Source organism: Lagopus leucura, unplaced genomic scaffold (assembly GCF_019238085.1).
Source record: "Lagopus leucura isolate 7727_CA_CO unplaced genomic scaffold, USGS_WTPT01 Super-Scaffold_100014, whole genome shotgun sequence".
Taxonomy (NCBI): Eukaryota; Metazoa; Chordata; class Aves; order Galliformes; family Phasianidae; genus Lagopus; species Lagopus leucura.
Genome location: NW_024962268.1, coordinates 3,044,779 through 3,069,308, shown reverse-complemented (window position 1 = coordinate 3,069,308; position 24,530 = coordinate 3,044,779). Strand labels below are relative to the sequence as shown.

Genomic DNA, 24,530 nt, shown 5'->3' with positions numbered 1-24,530 from the left:
GTGCTCCTCTCATGGCTACACTGGGAGCATAATACATAATAGGTGCATGAAATCAGCATTTGCTGCTGTGCTTGCTGCTTATGGTGCTTTTGTTTTCCTTTTCTTCATTATCTTGTGCTTGCAAGTTGGTACTGAATGCTCTGTTGTGCCTTTGTTCTGATTACTTGGTTTTTTCTTTGTCTGTCTCTGGTAGCCCTATAGTCGCTCTTCCTCCATGTCTTCCATTGATCTAGTCAGTGCCTCTGATGATGTTCACAGATTCAGCGCCCAGGTACCGTATTTATGTGTAGAGTGGGGGTTACATATCTTTGCTATATTTCATCTTCTCTAGAACCTGCATTTTTGTTACATGAATCACTGCTTGCTTTAAACTAGTACATTGAGACAAACAAAGGAGTTCTCTATTAGTAGACTAAATGGTTGTCTTTTTACATTCTGCTTGCATGCATATCACTCCTGCAGAGGCCCAACCCTTGTGAAACTGTTGGATTGATTTCGATAGCTTTAATAAAAATGCATACAACTTGAACTTTCTGCATTTCTGATTTTTGTGACATTAGAATAACACCTGTTTTGTGTGGGATGGAGATGGTCTTTGCTTCAAATTTTCTTCTTTTTAAAATAAAGATGTAATTTTTTTTAACACTTGTCACTTATAGTGACGTTAAGATGATAATACTGATCTTTAATATTCACTGTTTTTGAGCTCTACAACTAGATTTATTACTGAAATGTTATAAAATATGTTGCTAGTAAGGTTGTGGGTATGAATGGTTTTGTAATGAAAGCTTTAAATATATTCATTGATTCTTCAGAAAGTAACTGAGTTCCTGAATATGTAAATGTAAAGTGATATATACACCAGTAATGTACAAAATTACTTCAGGTGCTTGGTCTGAAGGGGACGTAGTTTAAAGTTGGGTTAACTAAGTGACATCATGTTTTGGTCTCTAGTCTCAAAAAAATGATGTTCAAACATGAGATTCATGCTGCTAGTTTTCTTCTACTGCGAGCCTTTATCTTACTGTGAACCAGAGCAGAAATTCCTTCTAGAATATGTTACTTCATCTTTTTTTAATCACTGTTTAATATTGCAAAGAAGCTGGGTTTTTTTAACAGAAGGAATGGATTTTCTTTTGTTTAACAAGGCCCAGAATCATGCCACCTGCAGAAAGTACTGCAAGCTTTCCAAGCACTAAGTTTATTATGCCATAAGCCAGTGTGACACAGTATTGCAAAATAATATTGATAACATTAACCCAGACCCAAGCGTGATCAATGGCAAAAGAGGGAGCGTAGACAGCAAGTAAGGCTCTACACAACAGAACTCAGAGAACATGCACAGCAATGCTTATAATAAATTTGTTTTGAGATACTCTGGTCAGATCTGTTATTTCAACCTTCAGGCCATTGCTGTTGGGTGCCAAAAATAATGGTGGTTGTTGTTTAACCCGTCAGGCAGTTCAGTGCCACACAGCTATTCATTCACTCCCCACAGGTGGGTTGGAAGAGAGACTTGGAAAAGTAAAACTTTTCAGTTGAAATAGACAGTTTAATGGGACATTTTTGTTTTTTATACCAGCAATAACAGCTGTGCATCCATATGGTAAACTTCTGTAGCAGAGATCTAATATGGTGGAAAAATAAATCATTTAAAAACAAATCTGAAATTGACAAGGTCTGTATCAAAATAACACAAATTAAAAATGATAGCCAGATGGATTTGCATTTGTGGCTGCTGCATGGATTTTACTAAGCAGAAGTTATCACCTAGTATTTTAGGATGTGACATTAAGTTAACTAGCTCACTGCTGAAAGGATGGTCTTGCTAGTTTACAAAAATCTTCCCCACCATTAATTACCTCAGTATTTTTTCCTTGGAACAAAGTTCTACCAGACTAACAAATAAGTTCATCTTCTCTGGAATTTCACTGCTAGTGAGCAAACAGGTGAAAGACAATGAAGAGAAGAGCTGCATGCCATCTTCTCTTGACAACCTGCCCTTGGCTTTATTGACATAAAATTGGTCTCCATTCCCTCTCTGGAGACTTGATTTTTGGAAAGACCCGTTTCTCTGATCTTATGCAGATTTTCCAAAAAGTGCACCGTACAAATAAAATTACTGCTTTAAATTAAAAATAAATATAGTATTTCTGTTCCAGAGCACATAAGGAAAAGATGAAGTATTCTTTCATTTTGCTTTTCTACTTTTTCATTGATTACTGTATTTGTTTCATGTGTTATGAAGCCTGGTGCGTTTATAAAATAGTCTTGTAAGCAGTGCAAAAACTACTGCTGATGCTTCAGTTTTATTCTTAAACTACTCTGTTGATCAGTTAAGTAATGGTTAGGTGTAGTGCTTTTCTGTTTAAAAAATACAAAAACAAAAACAAAAAAAACATAGTAATTCACGTTAACAGTGTCAGTCAGGTCATTGCTTGCTGTGACAGATTTTAGTGGTCACCCCCTGTTTAGGTGAAGCTTAGTAGATTGTTAACAATATTTGTAAATGTACTCAGCAGTGTATACTGTATTTTTGCTTCTATTGTTATTTGGAAGGGTAGTATTTTCTCATAGGACAGGGAAAGAAAAAGCATTGTAGAATGAAACTGCAAACTGAAAATAATAAAGCAAATAAAAAGGCATTTCCTGTTCTGTCACCCACTGCCATATGCATTAAGCAGAATTTTTAACAAATGAGGTGTTCCCACAGCTGGATTAAAATATATCAAATATCTGAACTTTCAGGAAAGCACACAACTGTCTAGTTTTAAATGAATGTTTTTTACATGAGTCTCTGCATCATCTAATTTTTTTTAATGTAAGCAGTTCTGTCTTTTTCCTAATTTGTAATTGTGCAAAGGTTCTGGTGGAGCAGAGCAGGCATGTTTTGCTGGTAACTGAGAATCACAGCAGATCTGTGTTCCTTTGTTGGGTTTGCTGGTGTCAAACCACAACACTTCCATCCTGCTCTCATCATCCCCACCCCTACACCTTTGTTCAGCTTTTTAAGCTTTTTAAGCGTTCTTTATTAGCTGCTGTCCTACAAGAGTCACTAGGCGCTGTAATTCTGCTTAGAGATACCTGAAATAATTTTGCTGAACTGAAACAGTTTTCAGGTAGAAGTAGGGAGTTTTGACATTTCAGGCATGCAATGGAAGAATGGGAAGTACTCACAAAGAATTAAGTTATACTTTGAGTCATTGTTTTGGCTTTTATTTTTGAAGCCCGGAAGTATCTGTATCTTAAATACAGTATCTTAGGCTTGGATGGAGAACTCTGTTGTCCCAGTTCAGCACTGCACAGGATTGATGTATTGACATGTGGCTTCCAGTAGCGTACAACTGCCTGTCCAAGAGGACGAAAAAATTTTAAAATATGTATATTTTTCTGCTTTAAAGGTGGAAGAGATGGTACAAAACCATATGACTTATTCCTTACAAGATGTAGGAGGAGATGCCAATTGGCAGCTAGTGGTTGAAGAAGGAGAAATGAAGGTAAACATCTGGTTTATGCTTAACTGCTGTCAGACAGATATCCTTGTTCTCTTTGAGTACTATCACTCAGTAAGTTATGCCATTACAACTTCTGACAGTAGTATTGTTCGAGCTAGAACTAGAGTTTGTTAGGGCTGCAACATCCTGTGTAACACCTGGAATAACTTTATGGATTGCTTCCTTCTCTCCTGCTAAAAACTTGGTATTAAAATGGCATAGATTCAAAATATGAGGATGTTATATGGTAGCAAGCTGCTGTCAGCTATTTTACTGTGCTTGTGTGGATCCTTATACATAGTGATAATGTAGCTTTGTTCTTTTTATGGTAGAGATTCTCAAAATAATGTTACCATAATGTGAAATGTCATTTAAAAATATCTGCATTAGAAGTGACCGGAGAAAACTGTCTTGGCAAATTATTCATGCATTAGTATTGCAGCTTTTTAAAAGCTGATGCTCATGTGTAAATTGTTTCATATTTCAATTTTGACAATTTCTGTCCTACATCTCATTCTCTGTATTTGATCATAGGTGTACAGAAGAGAGGTGGAAGAAAATGGAATAGTTTTGGATCCTTTGAAGGCAACACATGCTGTTAAAGGGGTAACAGGACATGAAGTTTGCCACTACTTCTGGAACGTGGACGTTCGTAATGACTGGGAAAGTAAGGAATCTGTTCTTGTATCTTACTTGGTTATTAGTGATCATAGAATTTCCCAGTTTGGAAGGAACCCACAGGGATCATTGAGTCTAGCTCCTTGCTCCATGCAGGGGCACTCAAAATTCAACCCTATGTCTGCAAGTATTGTCCTTGAGCTCTGGCTGGCTTGGTGTTGTGACCAGTGCCTTGTGGAGCCTTGTTCCAGAGCTCCATCCTCCTGCCTCTTGTCCCCCAGTCTGTATGTATATCCAAGGTTGCCCCATTCCAAATGCAGAATCTGGTACTTGTTAAACTTGTTAAACTTTATAAAGGGTGATTGCCCAGCCCTTCAATTTGTTGATGTTTTTTTGCCTTTCTGTGCTCAAGGAAGATGACAGCTCCTCCTATTTTATTATCATGTGCAAGCTTACTTAATATGCATTTAAGTCCTGCGTTCAGCTTTTTATTAAAGAAAACTGGCCCGAAAGTGCCTCCCTGAAGAACCCACTCGTGATTGACCACCAGCCTGATGTAAATTATTTACTTGACCCATCAGCCAGTTGCTCACCCAGTGTTTTTATGTACTTGTCTAGCCATATGCTGGACAGTTATCCAGAAGAATCCTGTGAGAAACAGTACCAAAAGCTTTTGCTGAAATCCAAAAGATTTGGAAGATTTTGGCTTCTGTTTGTCAGCTAGATAGGTGACCTCATCATAAAAGGAGATGAATTTTATTTAAAAGGATTTTCCCCTTGTGAATCCTTGTTGGGTACCACTCGTAACTGTAATCTTTCAAGCATTTTCAAGTCGTTTTTCAGCAACTCCCAGAGTAATCTTTTCAGTGATTTTACCAGGCACTGAAGTGGGACTCACAGGCCTCTAAAATTACCACAGTCTTCCTTACTATCTTTTTTTTAAAATCGGCACAACTGTTGCCAGTTTCCAGTCAGTTTGTACCTCTTCAGATTCCTAAGTCCACTGAAAAACATTTGAGAGAAGTCTCACGGTGATACCAGCCAGCTCTTTCAGTACCATGGAATTAATCCCATCAGACCCTATGGACTCAAATGCAAGTCTGAATCAGTGTATCAGCAAGCATATTGTTCATAACATTGACCACTATAGTATCTGTGCTATTTTACTGATTTTTTTTCTTCTCTTTTTGTAGCAACCATTGAAAATTTCCACGTTGTGGAAAATTTAGCTGATAACGCAATCATCATTTACCAGACACACAAGGTAAGAATTACACTTCACCTGTATACTCACACTACGAAAACAATACTCCAGCTTGTTTTGAAATACTTCAGTGGCTCAACAAACAAAAATTTTGCTCAAAAACAAACTAGCTGAGATCAAGCTCTCTATGAAACTGCAACTTCATCAACTTTTTGAGCTTGGCTAGATGACATTATTGGCTGTGAATGTGTCTGCTGCAGTATGTAATAAGAAATGAGAGCTGTTTAATATTATCTGTAATATCACTTCCAACAAGGCAGTGGTTATCTAAAGCAAACTGAAGCAGTAAGTCAACACTGACTACAAGCAAGAAACTCAAACCACTTCAACATTTGTCTGTTTGCAGTAATGCAAGCTGTTGTTAACTATGAATATTTCACATAAGCATTTGCAGTAAGACATGGTGCAGTTGCTGGTGTAATATGTGGTTCTGTGACTTGGCTATGCTTCTTTTTCTCCCCCAAACAGTTTTGGTGCAACTTCACTAAGTGTTTCATTTGAATTGTTATTAAATAATTGTAAATTAAAAGGTTCAAAAAGAAAATTTATAACTAGTAGTACATATTAATCATAGAATCATATCATAGAATGGCCTGGTTTGAAAAGGACCACAGTGATCATCTGGTTTCAACCCCCCTGCTGTGTGCAGGGTCGCCAACCACCAGACCAGGCTGCCCAGAGCCACATCCAGCCTAGCCTTGAATGCCTCCAGGGATGGGGCATCCACAACCTCCGTGGGCAACCTGTTCCAGTGCACCACCACCCTCTGTGTGAAAAACTTCCTCCTAATATCTAACCTAAACCTCCCCTGTCTTGGTTTAAAACTGCTCCCTCTTGTCCTGTCACTGTCCACCCACGTAAACTTAAATCTTGCATGATGACAAGTACTGGTACGCTGGGTCACTTGAACAATTAGACAATTACTTAGATAATTTTATTAGTGATGGTATTATGTTCAAAATGCCATCACAAGAAGTCTTCAATTTTCTGTTGTGTAAACTATAGTGTTACAGTAAAAACAACATTTTTGCTTCTATTGAATGTCAGGAAGAATAGCTTCTGCATTGTTTCTTCCTTTGTATTTTTACTGGGTGCTTGTGGAATTCTCTGTTGGAAACTGTTCGTTTACCACATCTGTCTTGCTGAAGTAGCAGCTCTTAAAAATGCTAGATACAATGTTTGCTTCTTTTTCTCTAGCTCTTCATGTTTATGGAGGCCTAGATGCATCTGCAGACTTCAGTTGCATGTAGTTATACTTAGCCACTAGCTCTGCTTGTAGCTTACAAGCAAATCATGGCAGATTGTTCTCCTACCTTTCAAGGGCCTTAAACTGTTGCCTTAATGCTTTTTTAATGAAGTGCACCTGATACGCATCTGTACAATAGCTATATTTTCTGTTTCAGTTTTGAAAACAGCATGAAATTACTAAAATAGAAGCATAGAATCATTTGTGTTTGAAAGGACTTTAAAGACAATCTAGTTCCACAACCCCTGCCATGAGCAGGGATACACCTTTCTTGTGCTGAGAGCCCCAGAGCTGAATGTAGTACTACAGGTGGGGCTTCACAAGGGCAGAGCACAGAGGACAACCACCTCCCTTGCCATGCTGGCCATCCCTCTTTTGATGTAGCCCAGGGTATATCTGGCTTTCTATACTGCAGGTGCATGTTGCCAGCTTATTTTGAGCTTTTCATCCACCATCACTTCCAAGCCCTCCTCCTCAGGGCTGCTCTCTACCCACATCACCCAGACTGTATCCGTGTTTGGGATTGCCCTGATTCAAGTGCAGCGCCTTACACATGATCTTGTTGAATCCTAGGAGGTTCGTATGGGCCATTTCTCAAGCTTGGGCCAGATCCCTTTGGATGGCATCCTTTCCTTCTGTCTGCACCACCCAGCTTAGTATCATCTTTGAACTTGCTGAGAGTGCAGTTGATCCCACTGCCTGTGTCATCAATAAAGATATTAAAGAGTACTGGACTAAACTTTTTTTTACTTAGATAACATGTCTGACTTTGTTAGCCTTAATTGTTTTGACCTATTAAGTATAAAAAGTATTTAATTTGTAACGTTTTGAAAAGCATATGATTTTTTTCTCTGCAGAGAGTGTGGCCAGCTTCTCAAAGAGATGTGCTGTATCTGTCTGCCATCAGAAAGATACCAGCATTCAGTGAAAATGATCCTGAAACATGGATTGTGTGCAATTTTTCTGTGGAACATGACAGCGCTCCTGTAAGTTTTGCTTTTGCTCTATCTAGTACTGCTTTAAGAATTTTTCTATTCCATTTTTGGACACAATTGTTCTGTTATGTGGTGATGCTAGTGCAGTACAAGTGTAAACTAGGCTGAGAGTTGAGGTAGGTCTGCAAAATGCATTGTTTTTTTTTTAATTAGGTGATACATTGACCTGTGTGTTCGAAGACAAAAGCTTTTTTTGCCTTATCTCAACAAAGCGTTGCAGAAAAATGAAAATAAAATATGTATGTGAAAACATTTTAAAGAGTGGCAATGTGGATATGAGCTTGTGTAGTTTAGATATGGAATCTATTAAATTTGCAGTGTGCATCGTTCTGCAGATACTAGCACTAATTGTTGTCTTTGGAATCTTTCTCTGCTTGTGTCTATGCCACTGCCTGCTTAAAAGGGAAAAGTTGCTGATGTCTGTAGAGGTGTCATCCGTTTAATACTTTCTTAGTAATTTGTTAAAATCATTGAAATACCTTATGTCTAGTATCCATTAAGAAAACCAATGTGAGATTTAGGCATTTCAGTTCAAATACTTTCCTTATTCCATACGTACCTTTTGTTTGCGTTCATGGTACATCACTGTAGTGCTAGAATGCACATTCCTCAAAAAACAGGCTTTGTCTTAAGCTTTACAGTAAAAGAAAATGTTAGCAATCAAATAGGAAGAAATAAGGCAACTTGGAGGCTTACAAATGTTTCTTCATTTTTCTCTGGCAGCTGAACAATCGCTGTGTCCGTGCCAAAATAAATATTGCTATGATATGTCAGACATTAGTAAGCCCACCAGAGGGGAACAAAGAAATAAGCAGAGATAATATTCTATGCAAGATTACTTATGTAGCTAATGGTAAGTCTTTATCTTTTCTATGTATTTTTTTTGTGTGACATTTGAGGTGTATGCTAATTCTGGTGAACTGAGTGCTAGCAAGAAAAAAGTCAATGCAGATTTCTGTTAAACACAGGACAATGTTTGTGATCTTTGTGTTCAAAAAGATGTAGCAGTCATGGAAGGGGAGGTCATCTGCAGGACAATATCTGTAACTCGGATGGTTTGGCTTTTAGTTTCAATATTTTTTTTTTAATTTGTGTTTTGCTGTCTTTTTTTTTCCCCTGATTCATCTTGTCAGGCTAAAAATCTTGGTATTTATGAAGATACAAGTACATTTTTAATGAGGATGTTTGCAAGATGTATAATTGAGTTACATTTTTTTGTTGTTTTTTAACAGATGAAGTCCCTTGTGTAGATTGTAAATTTATGAAAGCCAAACTGTATTGTTACTGTACCCAGTATTGAGCAGTGTTTTACAGTACTGGACCCACATACCTAGTACATCATCTCCTGCAGCTACAAAGCACTTCAGGAGCAGCTCACCTGCTCATTATTCTTAACCATCTATTATACGACTTACTAAAAAAGTCTGCAAAATGAGTTCAGTAAATATTTGCAATGTAGGACTGATACGGCTTGTAGTAAATCCTGTACAAATCATGTGATATAATACTAACCTCTGGGGGAAGGTGTTTTTTTTCCTATTCAGAAGTTTCCTAATTACTTGTAAATACTTCCATGACAAATGCTGAACTCTCATTGTGTGGTAAGTGCCAACTTGTGCAGCAAAATTGAAGCACATTTTAAAGTCCTTCAAAAATCATTTCTAAGACATTGATCATCTAGCAATTCTACAGACAAATTCAGCAGTAACTGGAAAGACTGATTCCTGTTTTCTTTGAAATAAGAATTTGATTCTTCCCTTTTTTTTTTAATTTTTTTTTTTAATTTTTTTTTTTTTTTTTGAAGAATATTACCTTCCATTTAGGCAGTACTTAAAGATTCACACCTTATTTTATTATTTTCTAAATAATGGCATCATAGACATGAACAGAGAACATGAATGTTAAGAGCTGGAAACACTACAGCACATGCTGGCCTAAAAAAAGTTCTGATTATTCATTGTTGTTTCTTTGGAAAAAGTTGCAGGAATACAAACTTACATTCTTACATGCAGCTTTTAGAGGATTTTGTGTATTTCAGTGTCTTTCTTCCTGTCTTCTCCTAGTCAACCCAGGAGGGTGGGCACCAGCATCCGTGTTACGGGCAGTGGCAAAACGGGAATATCCCAAATTCCTGAAGCGTTTTACATCATATGTGCAAGAGAAAACAGCTGGAAAATCTATTTTATTCTAGTATTAGCAGGTACAGACTCATTTTTAATTTCTTAATTCATTGTTGTAAATGTTTAAGGCCAAACTGAAGTATGCAATCTAGAAATGTTTCATCATAGTTAGCACGAATACAACATTTAGTGTTAATATGTCCACAATATTTGCCAATCACATAATCTGTCATAAGCCTTTGTACAAAGTAAGGCTTTGCTTAATTTTCCTTTGTGTGCAGACTGTAAGCCATCGAATTCCAACAACACAGCACTATTTGAGAGCTCTAGTTTAGAGCAAGATCTGAAAGTGAGTTCTGTGCACAACACAGGCCTCATCTACTGTTAAATTCTATTTGTTATGTCAGACTTCAAGTCATCTGATCCTTCTGTTGAAAGGCAGTCCTGTAAAATCTGATTCACATATTTAATTGTGCGTTGTTAGAGTGGTAGTGTAGGTGAACCTGATGTGTCAAAAACATGTCATGAACCAATGAACCAATAGTTCCAATGTGAGCATAGCAATAATGTAGTTTGTGGAGTTTAACAATTTCTGGTTTTCTCATTAGTGTTTATACATTGGTGTATTTTGTCTTTGCTTGTCTCCAGTGATCAGAACAAGACTGGGTGAGCATTCCACGTTGGAGAAGTGACCATACATAGAGCACTCCATGCTGGAACGAAGGATCTACAGTCTTCTTACAGCCCAAATTCTAGGCTTTGTATACTGAAGTGAAGAAGTGTTGCAACACCGTGAGGTTGAATATTTAACACTAGCTCTCTCTTCTGCTAACTTCTCTTGCTGAATCAGTGTGTCATTATAAATACATGTATTGATAACATGTATATGGCTCTATTTTTATTTGCTTACTTTAGAAGAGGAAGAACGTACAACTTTGAATCACCAACGTGGGTTGCTGCTGTAATTTTAAGCAACTTGCAGAATTTCAGTGTCAGCCTTCCTCAGATAACTGCATAGTTTTTGTGCATGTCTAAAAAGCACAAAAGACAAATGCACATATAGCATACTGTATGTGCTTTATATGCACAAAAATCGGTGGTGTTTTGAGGAAGGATGAAGGGAGGAGTTCAGTAAAGCCTAGTGACTTACTGGCAGGTCTTGTTTTGCTTTGTATAATCATAGTTCATTGCTGCTGGTTTCTATAATGAATCATCTTGTTACATAAAATGTCAGTTAATAACTGAGGGCTGTCAATATCCTTATGACTTTGCCTTTTCTATTGTCTTACTCTTATGAAGATCTTTATTTCTGAAGGAGTAAGAGTGTGAAAAGCTTTATTTTTTTCCAGATATCTTTATATTTCTATTGTATTTTTTAGTTATGTAATGTGCTACAGAATTTTTGTTATTAAACATGACCCAGAAATTTCTGGAAAGAGTCTATATGGAAGGGCAAGAGACTGTCTGAAAGCTAAAAGTCATCTGTCCGTGCTAGATGTGGTCTGCTTTCCTGTGTGATCTCTAGAGGGCTTTTCTGAGGCTTTGAGAAGGTACACTATAATATTTATTGAAGTAATTTGGGCTACATAGGACAACATTCCTGATCTAGAATGAGGATGAGTACATTACTTTCAAATCCTGCATGTGTTTTCCTCATCTTAATAAAGCCATGCTATGAGGTTCATGTAGAAAACTAGTTGCATTGATACCTGCCACTTGATCAAAAACCTGTCAGAACTATGACAATGCATTGATCTTCTTGGAAAGTTCCCTTTAGTTGCTGTGAAAATTTAAATGTCAGATACTTGCCTGCCTTAGATTCTGGGGATGCTCATTGGGAGACAACTCTCACAGACTGGTACTCACTTTGAGTTATTTAATCCACGTCCTGTAGCTGGAAAATATGCAGAGGCTCTGCTGGGTGTTTCACTGACCTGTATATCTCAAGAAAAAAGAGTTTCAGATATCTATTTTTCTCAAAAGAAAGGAGAAAGTTGTATTTGATAGAGTATAGTAGGTGCCTGAAAATAACTATATAAGAGAGTAACTTAATAAAGATCTGGTGAATGATAAAGGGGATATTCACAGTGTTAGAAAAAAAACATGTTCTTTTACCTGTTCATTTTCTCTGTTGAGATAAAACCACACATAGCACGTGATTACACATGCACGCGGATTTCATGCTCCATAACTGTACCTTTTTTATTTGCCTTTCTCTGAAAGTGTGCATGGAATATGCCTTATTACAGAACTATTCTGTTAATTTGAATACGTAGAAAAGTGCCTATATGGTAATGCTAGTAAGGCAAACGAGACAAAAATTTATACATGTTTACTATATCACCAGTGAGCATTTTATATAGTAATGTTGAAAAATAATTCTTATACCTCAACTGTACTTCATCTTTTTACAATCAACAAACAACGATTCATTCACCATAGCTGCTGATGGGAACTTCAAAAGAGAAAAAAAAAATGTCCAAAAGAGTGTGATTCCTTATTTGCCATTTCTGATAGCAGTTGTTAAACACAGGTGAGTAACTGTTTATTAATTTAATTGGATAGCTTTATTTTACAAAGGAATGGAAAGTTCACAAAGCAGTATATAAATCTTTTATCATTAGTTGCATTTGCACTAAATGTGATGTACTTTTGTGATCTATTCTGTAAATAAAATCACACTACAGATACTCTTTGTAAAGAATACACTTTACTTTTAGATAAAGGCACTGGTACTTCACTGCAGTTAGCCCTGCCCAATCAGTGTTGAAAGAGGCTTCCTAAAATTGTGGGAGGAGTTGCAAGATTGAGGCATAGGATTAAAAGACCTAAAAAAAAAAAAAGAAAGCAGCTTTCTTTAGGCCTGTTGGACTGCCTGTGTGCAAGTGGCCATCAGAGCCTTTCTTCCAGAAGGGATCTTCCTGTTATGGTTTTATAAAATTTCTCCAGAGCTGAACCCCTTGTCCAGACACTGCCACAATTAGGAGCACTCTGTTCTTTTCATCCTCTTAATGGATCTGTAGAATACTGCTATGATTTTCTTAGCAGAATCGCAGAAGCCCTTTGCTCTAGGATAGCTGTCTCTGTAAATTGAGCCCACGTGAAGGGCTGGGGATATGGCAGTCTAAGGAAATAGCCTGACAGAACTCCTCATGGGAGCGAGGATGAGCAATAGTCATTGCCAGCCTGTCTGGGAAACTGAACAACTTACTGTGAGCAACTTAGGTGTGAGAAGTACGGTGCATTTTAGGGGCTGAGGGGAAATTACCTTTATTTAGTTGGGCTGAGCTGGCTTATCTGAAGTTGTGAGATTCTCTTTAAACTAATCAGATTGTCCACCTGTATTTTTGTCACGTTGTACAGATAACGCTGTATTTGAATTGCCACTGTTCATCTACAGACTCAGAACATGAATCATATTTTTGAGTACCTTGAGTGTGTAGAGTGTAACTGTTATATAATAGCTTTATGATCCTAATGATAAGTTTTAAAAATTAAAAGTTGGCTCTTCTATGTTACAATCACAAATTTAAAACCAGTATTTAAAGTGAAAAGTATTAAAAATTATGAAGAAAACCCCTGGTTTGTAGTTATTTCTAACTTTCAGTGCTTTAAAGGAAACTTACTTCAATATTTTACGCTGTAACCAACCTTTGGATTTTATATGAAGTTGTATGCCGTACTGCAGTGTAGTAATGTAAAACATTTAACAGAAAGCAGCTTGCTTGTGTTACTGAGGTTGCTGAAGTGAAAACTGGAATGCCACATGAGCTGTTGATGTGTGAAAAATCTCATTCTGTACTAGCATATCAGAAGCATGTTAGACGATACTCCTGTACAGTATAGTTTTAATATAGAGGACTTCCAAAGTTGTATTTAAGCTTCTGTGTTCATTTGTACAGAAATAACATCAGGAAAGCGTGTGTGGGGAGAATGGAGATCCAGGGCTGAGAAATGCCAGAAATACAATCAATTTGTACTTCTTCTAAAATACAAAGAATTGCTGAGAACTGAGAAGAGGTGGTGCAGAGCAGGCTTTCTTAATAGCAGGAATAACTGCTTCCTAGTGGATCAGTAACAGGCCCTCCTTTGTTGGTTATGTGGGGATTTCTGCTTCTTATGCAGAAATCATTTAAGTTGTGGGAACCTTACAGGCAAGCAAGATGAGAGGAAGAGCGTGAGGTAATAGAATGGCATCATTTGCACAAAAAAAGAAAACTTACCTTAAGCTGAGTTGCATCAGGCCCTGGGTAATATAATGCAACAAATGCAGCGAGTCCTGCTGCAAGCCCTGCCTTCAAGTGCAGCTATTTCATCTGGCTAAAAAGAAATCGCTCCCTGTGCCACCCTGCTCTTCCCTTCTAGAAAAAAAAGAACAGAAAAAAAAAGCCTTCTTGATTTGTAATTAAAAAACGCACGCTTTCTAGTAAGGGGAGGCTGAGCTCTTTTTGTAGCCATCTGAACAGCTACAATATAATTTGGCCCTGGGTGTTAATAATTACTTATGCCACACAATTTACCCATATGTGTGACTCATGGCATTGCTGTTGCCTTTACTCTTCAGCAGTAAAAAGCTTCATACAAGGAGAAAACTATGTTTCAGTAGATAAACAGGAAGGGATGCACTTCAGACCATTATGTGCCTGATGGTGTACATTTTTCTTAAGCTGTAACCACTAATGCAGCAAGGTTATTTTTCTGCACACCTGCCTCTGATGTGTTAGAATAAGGAAGCCTAGATGAATTGCTGCAATTTTAAGTTTAAACTAATTCTCTTAAAATGAACTTTTGAGGAGGACAAGAAATAGGTCCAACTATTGCACGGTCCAACTATGTTGTCTAAAACATAAGAACTTCTCTTTAATTTGGACCTTTTGATTCTACTTTTGTTTGAGGTGCTTTGCCTGAATTTCCATGTGAGATTTTCCTATCACCATAACATTAACAACTCCTTTCCCACTTAAAAAAAAAAAAAAAAAGAAAGAAATTATAATGTGGTGGTTTATAAAGGTTGTTTTGAGTCCCTTATTTTCAGAGATGAGAAGTAAAGGAGCTGAGAAGACTTGGAAATGCTTGGAAGCAACTGCATGCTGGAGTCTGAAGTAGATCCTCCTGCCATACTCCTTGTTTTTAAAGCTTTATTTGAGCCTTGACTCCCTGATTCTGTTGCTGTTCTGAGCCAATAAAAGCATTGCAACACAGCAAGTCTTCATATTTGATTTGTCCCTCCACTTGCTGATTCACCTTCCAAATTTTGTCTGAGTTCCTTTCAGGTGCAATGGGAAGTGGCTACACACCGGTTGCTTACTTACACATCTTCATGTTTACTTACAAATAAGTTTATCTTCTGAAAAGCATGTAAAGCTCAAGACTTGTTATCTACTTGCTTTCTTTCTAAATTTCTGTGCGATGGGACAGACGCTCCCATGATGGTTCCATCCCAACATGGTTCTTGGCAAGCGATTCCTAATTAGACTAATAGGGCATAATGACAGTTCTGAAGAATTTCACCATGAGGGATGGGATTGTAACTGAGTCATAAAGCAACCCAGCAAGTTCAGCTTCCTGGCATGGGCAGAGCCCTGGAATTACTCCTCTGCAGCTGGAAAGTTGTGCTGGGTGACAACAAGGAACTCAAAACCCCAGGTTTGTGTGCTGACCGATGAGCACCAGTCATGTGAGAGTTTGAGCAGATGAACTGTAGGTATGGCTGTATGCTCCACAAAGTACTTTGAGTCCAATTATTTAGTGAAGTCACACAGGTCATCTTATTGTTCGCATCCTGTTTGAAAATCTCTGGCAGATCAGCATAATGGTGTTCTTTATCAGTGTTAAAATACTGTTTTGCCCATGCTGCTTTTATGGTAGAGTGTGCACTCGAGCACTAATCCAGTTGCGTTTTATCTTGACCAAGTTCCAGTGTTGAAAACTTAATTTGTTAACCTGAATAGTTTCTCCCTGAAGCGTTTTATGGGTGTGGTATCTGAAACCTTACAGCAACTGGATGCAGTGCTGCAGATGGGGCTCACAGGAGCCGAGCAGAGGGGACAACCACCTCCCTCTGTCTGCTGGCCACCCCTTTTTTAATGCAGCTCAGAACACAGTTGGCCTTCCGGGATGCCAGTGCACACTTAACTTGAAGTATTAGAAGAAAAAGGTAGCGCACAGGAAAGCTTTAACACAAAACACCGTAAAGGTGTGGGTACAGATGAGGATGAACGTGAGTAACATTTGATGGACTGTTGGGCACTATGCTTTCCATGGAATATTTCTCCCATGAGGTGGTGAAAAACACCAATGCCTTTTTTTAAGTGAGATTCTGGATGGGATTACTTTCAAAGAAGAGTCTACTTTCACTCACACACACAAATTAATGAGGAAAAAAATACTCAGGAACTGCAAGTAGCAAAACACCAGTATGTTGTCCTTTATTCCCCTCCCCCATGTTTTGATTTGCCTTCAAAAGGCATTTTAGAACAACAACCTCCTCAAGAATCCTGACAAGACTGTCGTCTGAAAGGCATATTTGTCACCCAGTGTTATTTAGGCCAACCTCACATGCAGAGACGAGATACTGATTTACTGCAAAGCTGTGCAAGTTTGGGTGCTAGGGAGTCTCCTACAAAGCTGCACTTTTTATACATATTTTTATGTATATAAATACATTCTGTGATAAAAGATACACATCCAAAAACTTGTATAAAGGTTACTTCATGTTTGTCCAAAATTTTGGGTTGTACTGAGTGAAAAAGAATTGCAAAGAAAATACATAATTAATGTATATAACTAACAAATATTTTTAAATATACAATTTTTAATAAAACATTAAAAAAAGAGAGCAACAAAAACACATAAATAGTGGGATATTTGACCTTGCTTTTGTGAAACTAATGCATCAGGCTGGGTTGATGGAAGTGCCATTCCATCGACTGCCATTGGATTGTTTCTCCAAAAAAGTACTGCCTTTCTGAACCTCATGCCATATTTTTGTCTGCTTCTGAAATTCCTTCCAAATCTGCAGAAATTTTACCACTTTGGTTGACATACAAGCAACAGTTAGCGTTAAGCACTGTAAAAATCCCTCCTTTTGATGCAAACATCTTTAAGGCCACTCTATTTTAAAGGGCCATCATTCCTGCCTCAGACTCTTTTTGTAATGGATGTATTTTCTTTATTAACTGTAAAAAAACTCCCAATTGGTAAGTATCTCCAAGATACATTAGGTGGGATGGGTACCACAACTAATGAAGCTGCCTGCTCAGTGCGATCTGGAAGATGAGCACAAACCCAGCAATCAGAACTGTGTTTCGGATTATTTTATGAAACACATCCCAATTCCATTTGTTTCCTGGTTCTGATACACTTGCCTCAGTTTTCTTCACCATCCAAAGGCAAATGAGGAGCATCACTCCCACCTAGTTCCCTTGATATCTGTAGAGTGACACAGATAAGCAAAAGATTACAGAACAAGTGAAATCAGATGTGAAATCAGCAAGAGTAATATTCTCTGAGAAAATTCCAATCCTAAGTGGGTAGGTCCATGAACTGCACTTACACCTGAGTATTCTGTTTCATTTTCAGCTTCAATCAACTTCAGCTCTTCACTCCTCCTGCTGGATCTGCCTTTGTCCTGGTGTAATGAATCCAAGAGTTAATCCCTGTTACTGCAATATTTGTCCTTTCCACGTCTCAAACATTTTTTCCTGCCAAGTTTGAAAATACACTTGGTCTCCTGGTTTAAAGAAATGAGAGTATCACAGAACTGCAGTGTTTGTAAAGGACCTCTGGAGATCATCCCCCTGCTAAAGCAGGCTCCCTACAGCACATCACACAGGAAAGAGTCCCGGTGGGTTCTGAGTATCTCCAGAGAAGAAGATTCCACAGCCTCTCTGGGCAGCCCGTTCCAGTCACCCCCAAAGTGAAGTCCCTTTTCATTTTCAGGAACCTAGATATTCCTTGAGATATTTTTGCTCTACAATTAGGTACTCTATCTGACAAGAGTTCTCTTGGAAATCCAGATCTTGGAATTATTTCCTTTACTAAAATGCTAACTACTTCTCTTGCTTTCTTGGTTCAGCTCAGGCATGCCTCATGCCATGAAAAGGTGTCAACCAATAGCAATAATTATTTATATCCATTACACTCAGATCATTCAGGAAAAAATATTCCAATTTCAGTTTCATTGCCAATATTGTCCAAGTAGCCAAGTACCTCTCCTCGGTCTCTGAATTTTAGCATTATTTTTAAGACAAGTCCTGCACATCTGGAGCATACTTTTAGCAATCAATAACTGTATAGCTTCTTAACTACAGCTTCCACCCACATAGTACTCCTACGTGTTCCTTAACTGCTTAATTCCAGGAGCTAACTTACCCTGCTTTTCATACGAATAGGAGTCCTAGTATTCAAGAACTTCTCAGCAAGCATGGTTCCTACACTTACTCACAACTATTTTCTTGACGGCTTCACCTACTCTCTGTCCCCTTCGATAACATCAGTCTGTTCAGTCTGGCATGCCTTGCAATTACTGCTGCTTCTCTTAGATTTCTAACTAGCTGTGTCAAGCAATCTCATAATTTCTGTGCTATATTTGATAGGATTTCCTTGAGATCATAGTAATTCTCTTTATTTCCAAACCACTACACAGTATGTATTACTCCAGAGACATATTTCAGGACAAATGTTAACTCACTTTGCATTTGACAGTTTTAATGTCCGAGTCAGAGTGATTAGCTCAACTTTCTGAGCCTGCATACTGGCTGGCAACGGTCTTAATTCTGTTTCTTACCAGGTTATAATTGCATACCAGAGCTTTTCATTCTCAGCCAACTACAGAGCTGCTTCCATTCATGAACAGCTTCCAGTCTGGATTTTCTAGGAGAGTATCTTTCAGGTCTTTAAAACTGCCAACATTAGAATCAGCTGTATGGGTCAGCAAAGTGTAGTGGTTAGATACTCCGGGATGCATATTGGTAAGTATTTGACTGACAGCTCTCAAATCTAGAACTAATCGATAAACTTAAGATCTTGGTCTTTAACAGGCAGAATGGGATTGTTACATTCAGACTGGCATTCCTGGAATAGCCCATACATGTTGTAGCCCAATATGGGCCTCCAGTTTCATAGGATATTTTTTCCATCTTACTTTTTAGCTTATGTTTTAGCTCCTGACTTCAATTCTGCTTTTACCAGCTTGTCAGACGTGGCTCTCCCATGCTTTTCTCACCAAAGAAACAGGAGGAATTACAGCAACCATGATTTTAGATGGAATTTCAGCCACCTGTTTTTTCTTGCTTTCTTCTCTCAGGGATTTCTGTAACTGACAGACTTCTGATTTATCACACTGGAGGCAGACAAGGGAACGTGCACTCAGGCAATTCTTCAGGCCCCCTGTTTGTCTCACAGGATCCTCAGTGGCTGCTGGCTATTGTAGCAGCCCTGACATAGAAAAGACCACAAGTCTTTCTGACCTCACGGCTTAACTTTCCCTTAGCTCCTTCCCACCAACCAGCACCATCATCATTTATCTCCTCTGTGGAACCAGCCATTAGCAACTGCATTTCTTCTTATTTGTGTCGCTTAATACATTCTTTTTTCCAATATCACAAGCAGAGCAACATTTTTTTTATTTTTGCTCTTCCCACATTCAGATAATATCACTAAAGCCCTCAAATTAATTTCCACCAACTTATATTTCTGTCTAGTATAATAATCATTTTATAACAAATGCATCCTGGCATATACAAAAATTCATGAGTTAAAATCTTTCCAAGCTCACATTTAAATAGTCCAGAAAGGATTTTATCTTTCCCTTTCAAGGCCCCCATTTCTGGCCACTCTTCCCTGTACAATTTATACACTGGCCACCATTGCATACCACAACATTTCATTTTCTTCCCCTTAGTCGGGGTGAATCTCAGACAAGGGAGTGGTCCTCACATTTCCAACAAAAGCTTTTATCAAAAATTACACACACTCTGCTCTTAAGCGTGCATCTACGTGCATAACCACATACTACATGCTGGCAAATTACCAAACAAAACAAAACCAATAAATCAAAGCCTCTAGCCCCTCCCAGCCCAACACCATAAGGTCAGTATTTTTAAGTGTTGCACCTTGCTATCACTTACTGCTCCAGCAGGGGAGGGGACACAGTGGAGTCCATGAACAAAAGTTCTGCGTGCACTGGAGTCCAATCACTCATCTGGCTACAGCAAGGCTATGCTAGTCAAGCCAGTTAACTGCACGTGTTTTTCAAGGCACTCCATCTTCAAAGACTCCATAATTCTATGATTCTACTTAATCATGCCAGTGCTTTCAAACACGGACATCCTGACTGCACACCCTTACTACATCTAAAGATACATAGGGTGATTTGAACAAAGGTTAGTTCCTACTGGACTATCGGCAACAGCACTGCTCAAGCTGCCCAGCTTTTCATCACATTAACCTTTTAGGGTCAATTTTTTCCAGATGCACTAAGGGCTTCAGCTGCTCCGCAAAGTTCCTCATATCATCAGAAACCACGTCCTGTCCCGCCGGAGCGACAACGTTAAGCTCGACAAGGTAGGACAGGGAGAGAGGCTCGATGCTATCCGTGTTGCCGGGCATCAAGATGCGGAAGATCTTGTACACCACGATCTTCATGATGCCCTTGCGGAACACGTGCCCCTTGGCCACGAACTCGTGATCCATGCGGAAGCCCATCTCCACCAGGAAGTCCGTCAGATTATCCGAAGTCGCGATGTCCACGCAGTTGCGCACGAGCGCGTGCCGGTTTTTGTCTCCGATTTCCGGCTGCCCCAGGTATCGCAGGTGCCAGGGCATGCCGCTCTTGTCCATGGAGCGCCGCGCCCGCAGCACGAAGGGGCTGGCCTGCTGCCCCTTCAGCAGGAACACCATCTCGTGGTCCAGGAAGGTCTCCGGCTCCATGTTGTCGCACAGCCCGCGCAGGCGGTGCAGCAGGCTCTCTAGGCTCTGATCCAAAACGCTTCCTGTGGCGGACGGACACGGCTCAGCCGCTGCTCCCTTCGCCCCCTCCCCGCGGAGGCCCCTCCGCCGCCCGCGCCCGCACCCGCGCCGCGCCGGCCGTGCGCCCGCCTCGACCCCGCGCTGCGGCCGAGCCCCGCGTACGGCCCCGGTGCCCGTCGGGAGCATCGCGGGGACGGCGGTGGGCCGCTCGGTGCCGGCGTCGCGCCATACCTTGCAGCAGGTACTCCATCATGTTGATGGTGCCGCCCGTAACGGGCATCATGGTAACGGGAGGCGCCTCCATCTTGGCGGCGGCGGCGGCAAAAAATGGCGGCGGATAGAGCGGCGCGGCCCGGAGGAGGCAGCGGGCGCCACCCTGCGGCCCGGCGGCGCGGCGCGGCCCCTAAATGCCGAGCCGCCGAGCGGGGGGGCTGGGCTGCTACCGCGGAAGCGAGCCCCTGCCTCCCCGCCTGCCTGCGCAGGAGCTGTCGCCAGGCCGCTCTGCGCTGTGGGAAAGCGGAGGCAGGTTATAAACTGAGTGTGAATGTTTGTTCTTCCTTGTTACTGAAACGTGCATTTTCTCCCGTGCATCTCAATCAGGCTCTGGTCTGAATGCCCGCTTCGTCACCTTCATCCTTTACAGCTGCTGTCAGACCGAGCGTGCGCTGCTGTCCGCTGCTGGCAGTGAGTTTATATTGCAAAAGGCCTCCGACTCCACGAATTGGAGTGCAGCTGTTAAAATTCAGTTGTATAACAGATAATTTACAAAATGCTTTGAATGCGCAATTTGGATGTTAGAAGTCGCTGACAGAATCTCAACACTAGGGTTGCTCGTTATGTGATTTTGCATCAGGGATGTTGTGGTGTTGTTTTGCAGACAAGTGACTGTTCCCCATGGATTTTAGAGCACCATTTTAGGGTGCTTTATCAAATATCAAAGAAGTTGCTGTCAGAACACTTCTTCAGTGAGAGTCAAGCTCTTTAGACTAGAAACTGGACTAGACTAGAAACCATTTCACCTGGGAGCCCTGAGATAGCTCCTGAAAAAGTGCAGTTCTGCTTAGTCAGAAACTCTCTTAGCAGCAATGTTGCCACGTGGCTCGTAGGCCTGCCTGCTAATGACAAATCCTCTTAGAACCTGTAGCCATGAAAGTTGAACTGAATTTAGCCCTTTCAGTATCCCTGAACTTGGCCAGCTCACGGCAAGCAAGGTAGAGCTCTGCCACCTCTCATGTCTGAAAGAAAGGAAATAAGCTGGACTGCTATATTTTTACACTAGCTCTCGGCTTATTCTCAATACCATTTTTTTTAAAGGTTCTTCTTCCTTGGTAATATACCAGTGCAGTGTATAGAAGGCAGGCTTGATTAGCTATGAGGTATGAGCTAAGACTGGCTGAGAAACCAGAGCTGGGGAAAGAAGGGTAGAAGTAGACATTCCCCACTCTTTTTAAGCTTAAAGTATGGTTGTCAGTGCTGTTTTAAACAGCTCTCTGTCAGCAGGAGGACTGCCTCTCAGTGTGCCTGATGACCTCTTTTCTGAGGATGTGGAACGACAGCTGTGTAGTCTGCAACATACATTTTGCTAATGGACTGGCTTCTATTTGCTCTTGCAGACTGGCATTTTGTTACAGTGAAAGTGGGAAGCAACTTTTCTCCCCTTTGCACTTCCAGTTCTCTCAGTCCTGCAGGGTAAGGTGTGCAAGCAGCTGGGCAAGGAGCTTAGCTGCCAGCGTAAGCCAACCCAGCACATTTTTCCAGATAGCCAAAGTAGGAACCCAGAGCTAAAGCCCTCGGTGTCTCCCTGGGTAGATTATGAAGCTGGATGAATGTAAAGCAGTGGGGAAAGTGGGACACTAGGACATTTTATGTTGTATAGTATACTGCAGAGTCCCTAGAGCACTGTAGAGGTACAGCTTCAGAGGCAGACCTCTTCCTAGAGGATGGTATAAGGCAATGCAAGCAGCAGCAATCTCTAGGCGGGAGGACAAGATCCAGATCTGTCAGCACTAGGAACATCACTGGATGGATGTAATTGCAGTACAAGCAAGATGGGTCTGCATGAAATAGAATCGTCATCTGCAGGCCAGAACATCTGTGAAGCCAAGAAGCTTTTGCAGTAATGAGGGCACCACACAAAGTCCAGATCTTATCAGCAGGTATCTTTATGAAGTGCAGTCTGCCATAAGCAAAATGAGGCAGAAAAAAGAGATCTTTAAAGTAGGAAGCTATGTCCCAGAACAGGCAGACAAGAATGATACAATTAGTTAAGAGTTCTCATTCCACCTTGAGCCATCTGCCACAGCTGTTCTCGGATGTATTTGCATTAGAGCAGGGTTCACGCCTGAAACTGGATAGTGAAAACTATCCAAACTGCTGGATCTGCTTGAGCTCTTCTATGAGAAGCAAGCTGGTACATGGCCTTGTTCACTCTTGTAAGCTGGTGTGTCTGCTGAGCATCTCTCATGCTGAGGTTCTTGCTGACACATGTGCATTCAGTAACCAGGGAAATATCTGCTACAGGTTTTTGGTAGCTGTGTTAGGTGTGCATATGGTCTGTGCCCCTTCATCGCATGAGCAGAAGTTGCTTGTCCTGTCAGTAAGAATAGGCAAAGGACTCTTCACTGCTAACTTCTTCAGCTGGCTGAAGATAAATCAAAGTGGACAACTCTGAAGCTTCCATGTCAAACAGCAGGGACAGGACTGGGGCGTAGCAGGAGCAAAAGAGTCAGGCCGCAGAAGAAGATAAACCAAAGCAAAAGGGTAAAGTAAGCTAGGGGGCAGTGCCAGAGCTTTTACAATTTTTCTTTGCTAAGGTCTTAAAAAATTTCATAAAGCATAGTAATAATATAGCATTTAGTTTGCTGCAGTTCTGAGAACTTGATTCCAGGGCAGATGGATTCGTTTCACCAAAGACTCAAAAGAAGCAGGACTCCCTGTACTGAAACAGTGGGGCTACACCAATTTTGCGGTAGTGTTGAAATACGCTACTGCACGCAGTGAAATACTGCACTTCCTGTACTTCCCTTAACTTTCTACCAACTATGAAATAATAATCTCTGATTCTGGCATGAAAACTGTAGCACTGAAGAGACTGAAAAAGCATCCAGAGGAAAAGTAGAAATATATATAAATAAATCATATCTGGCCTTTTAATCTTTTCAAGGAAATGCACAGTAATAGATAGTGATCTCCCTTCCTCAGGGACAGCGCAGCTGTATAGCCTGATATTTAAGACACACATCTGATTGCAGCTCCAAATTATTGTTTCCAGGATGTCTATTGGGATATTGACTAAAAGCTAACACGTGAATGAACACAAGAATTTCTTTGTAGAGCTTCTATTATTCAACAGTTATTGATGTGGTATTCAAATGTTTTTTTCACTCTTCACAGAATCACAGAATCACCGAGGTTGGAGAAGACCTACAACACCCAGTCTAACCATCCACCAATCACCAGTATTTCTCACTAAACCATATCCCCCAGCATAGTATCTAAACATTCCTTGAACATCTCCGGGGTCAGTGACTCCACCATCTCCCTGGGCAGCCCTGACCACTCTTTAAGAGAAGTAGTATTTCCTAACGTCCAACCTGAATCTCCCCTGGCACAATTTGAGGCCCTTCCCTCTAGTCCTATCACCAGTTACACAGGCGAAGAGGCCGACCTGGGGTTGTTGTGGCCCAAGTGCAGGACCCGGTCTTTGGCCTTGTTGAACCTCATCCCATTGGCTTCAGCCCAGCGATCCAGCCTGTCCAGATCCCTCTGTAGGGCCTCGCTACCCCCAGGCAGATCCACACTTCCTGCCCAACTTGGTGTCAT

General features: G+C 40.3%; 2 protein-coding genes across 4 annotated transcripts in view; one reads left to right on the top strand and one right to left on the bottom strand.

The window, feature by feature from the left end:
- CERT1 (ceramide transporter 1) overlaps nt 1-13,612 on the top strand; it is a 72,765-nt gene extending 59,153 nt beyond the window's left edge. The window contains exons 11-18 of one of the 2 annotated variants that reach the window (XM_042875143.1): nt 194-271; nt 3,402-3,497; nt 4,029-4,161; nt 5,306-5,376; nt 7,480-7,608; nt 8,341-8,470; nt 9,681-9,817; nt 10,386-13,612. In XM_042875143.1, the coding sequence (XP_042731077.1) occupies nt 194-271; nt 3,402-3,497; nt 4,029-4,161; nt 5,306-5,376; nt 7,480-7,608; nt 8,341-8,470; nt 9,681-9,808 (765 nt within the window). In that variant the 3' untranslated portion in view covers nt 9,809-9,817; nt 10,386-13,612. The remainder of the gene's footprint in view (nt 1-193; nt 272-3,401; nt 3,498-4,028; nt 4,162-5,305; nt 5,377-7,479; nt 7,609-8,340; nt 8,471-9,680; nt 9,818-10,385) is intronic. The other variant, XM_042875144.1, reaches the window with a different exon arrangement.
- Nucleotides 13,613-16,562: 2,950 nt separating this feature from the next.
- MED18 (mediator complex subunit 18) lies at nt 16,563-21,046 on the bottom strand. Of its 2 annotated transcripts, XR_006179708.1 has the most exons (3): nt 20,940-21,046; nt 19,868-20,731; nt 19,041-19,056 (listed from the first exon to the last, which is right to left on the bottom strand). XR_006179708.1 is itself a non-coding variant. In XM_042875146.1 (2 exons), exons 1-2 carry the CDS (start codon nt 21,010-21,012, stop codon nt 20,178-20,180), a joined length of 627 nt encoding a protein of 208 aa, XP_042731080.1. In that variant the 5' UTR covers nt 21,013-21,046; the 3' UTR covers nt 16,563-20,177. The 2 variants fall into 2 exon arrangements, 1 of the variants encoding a protein (XP_042731080.1); XM_042875146.1 differs by having other exon boundaries at nt 16,563-20,731.
- Nucleotides 21,047-24,530: the final 3,484 nt, after the last annotated feature.

What these genes read in the sequence shown, in the direction of transcription:
- MED18 (XM_042875146.1), bottom strand. Translation starts at nt 21,012, where the DNA reads ATGGAGGCGCCTCCCGTTACCATGATGCCCGTTACGGGCGGCACCATC. An exon ending in GATGGAGTACCTGCTGCAAG is followed by an intron (nt 20,732 to 20,939) that starts GTATGGCGCGAC and finishes CGTCCGCCACAG; the next exon opens with GAAGCGTTTTGGATCAGAGC.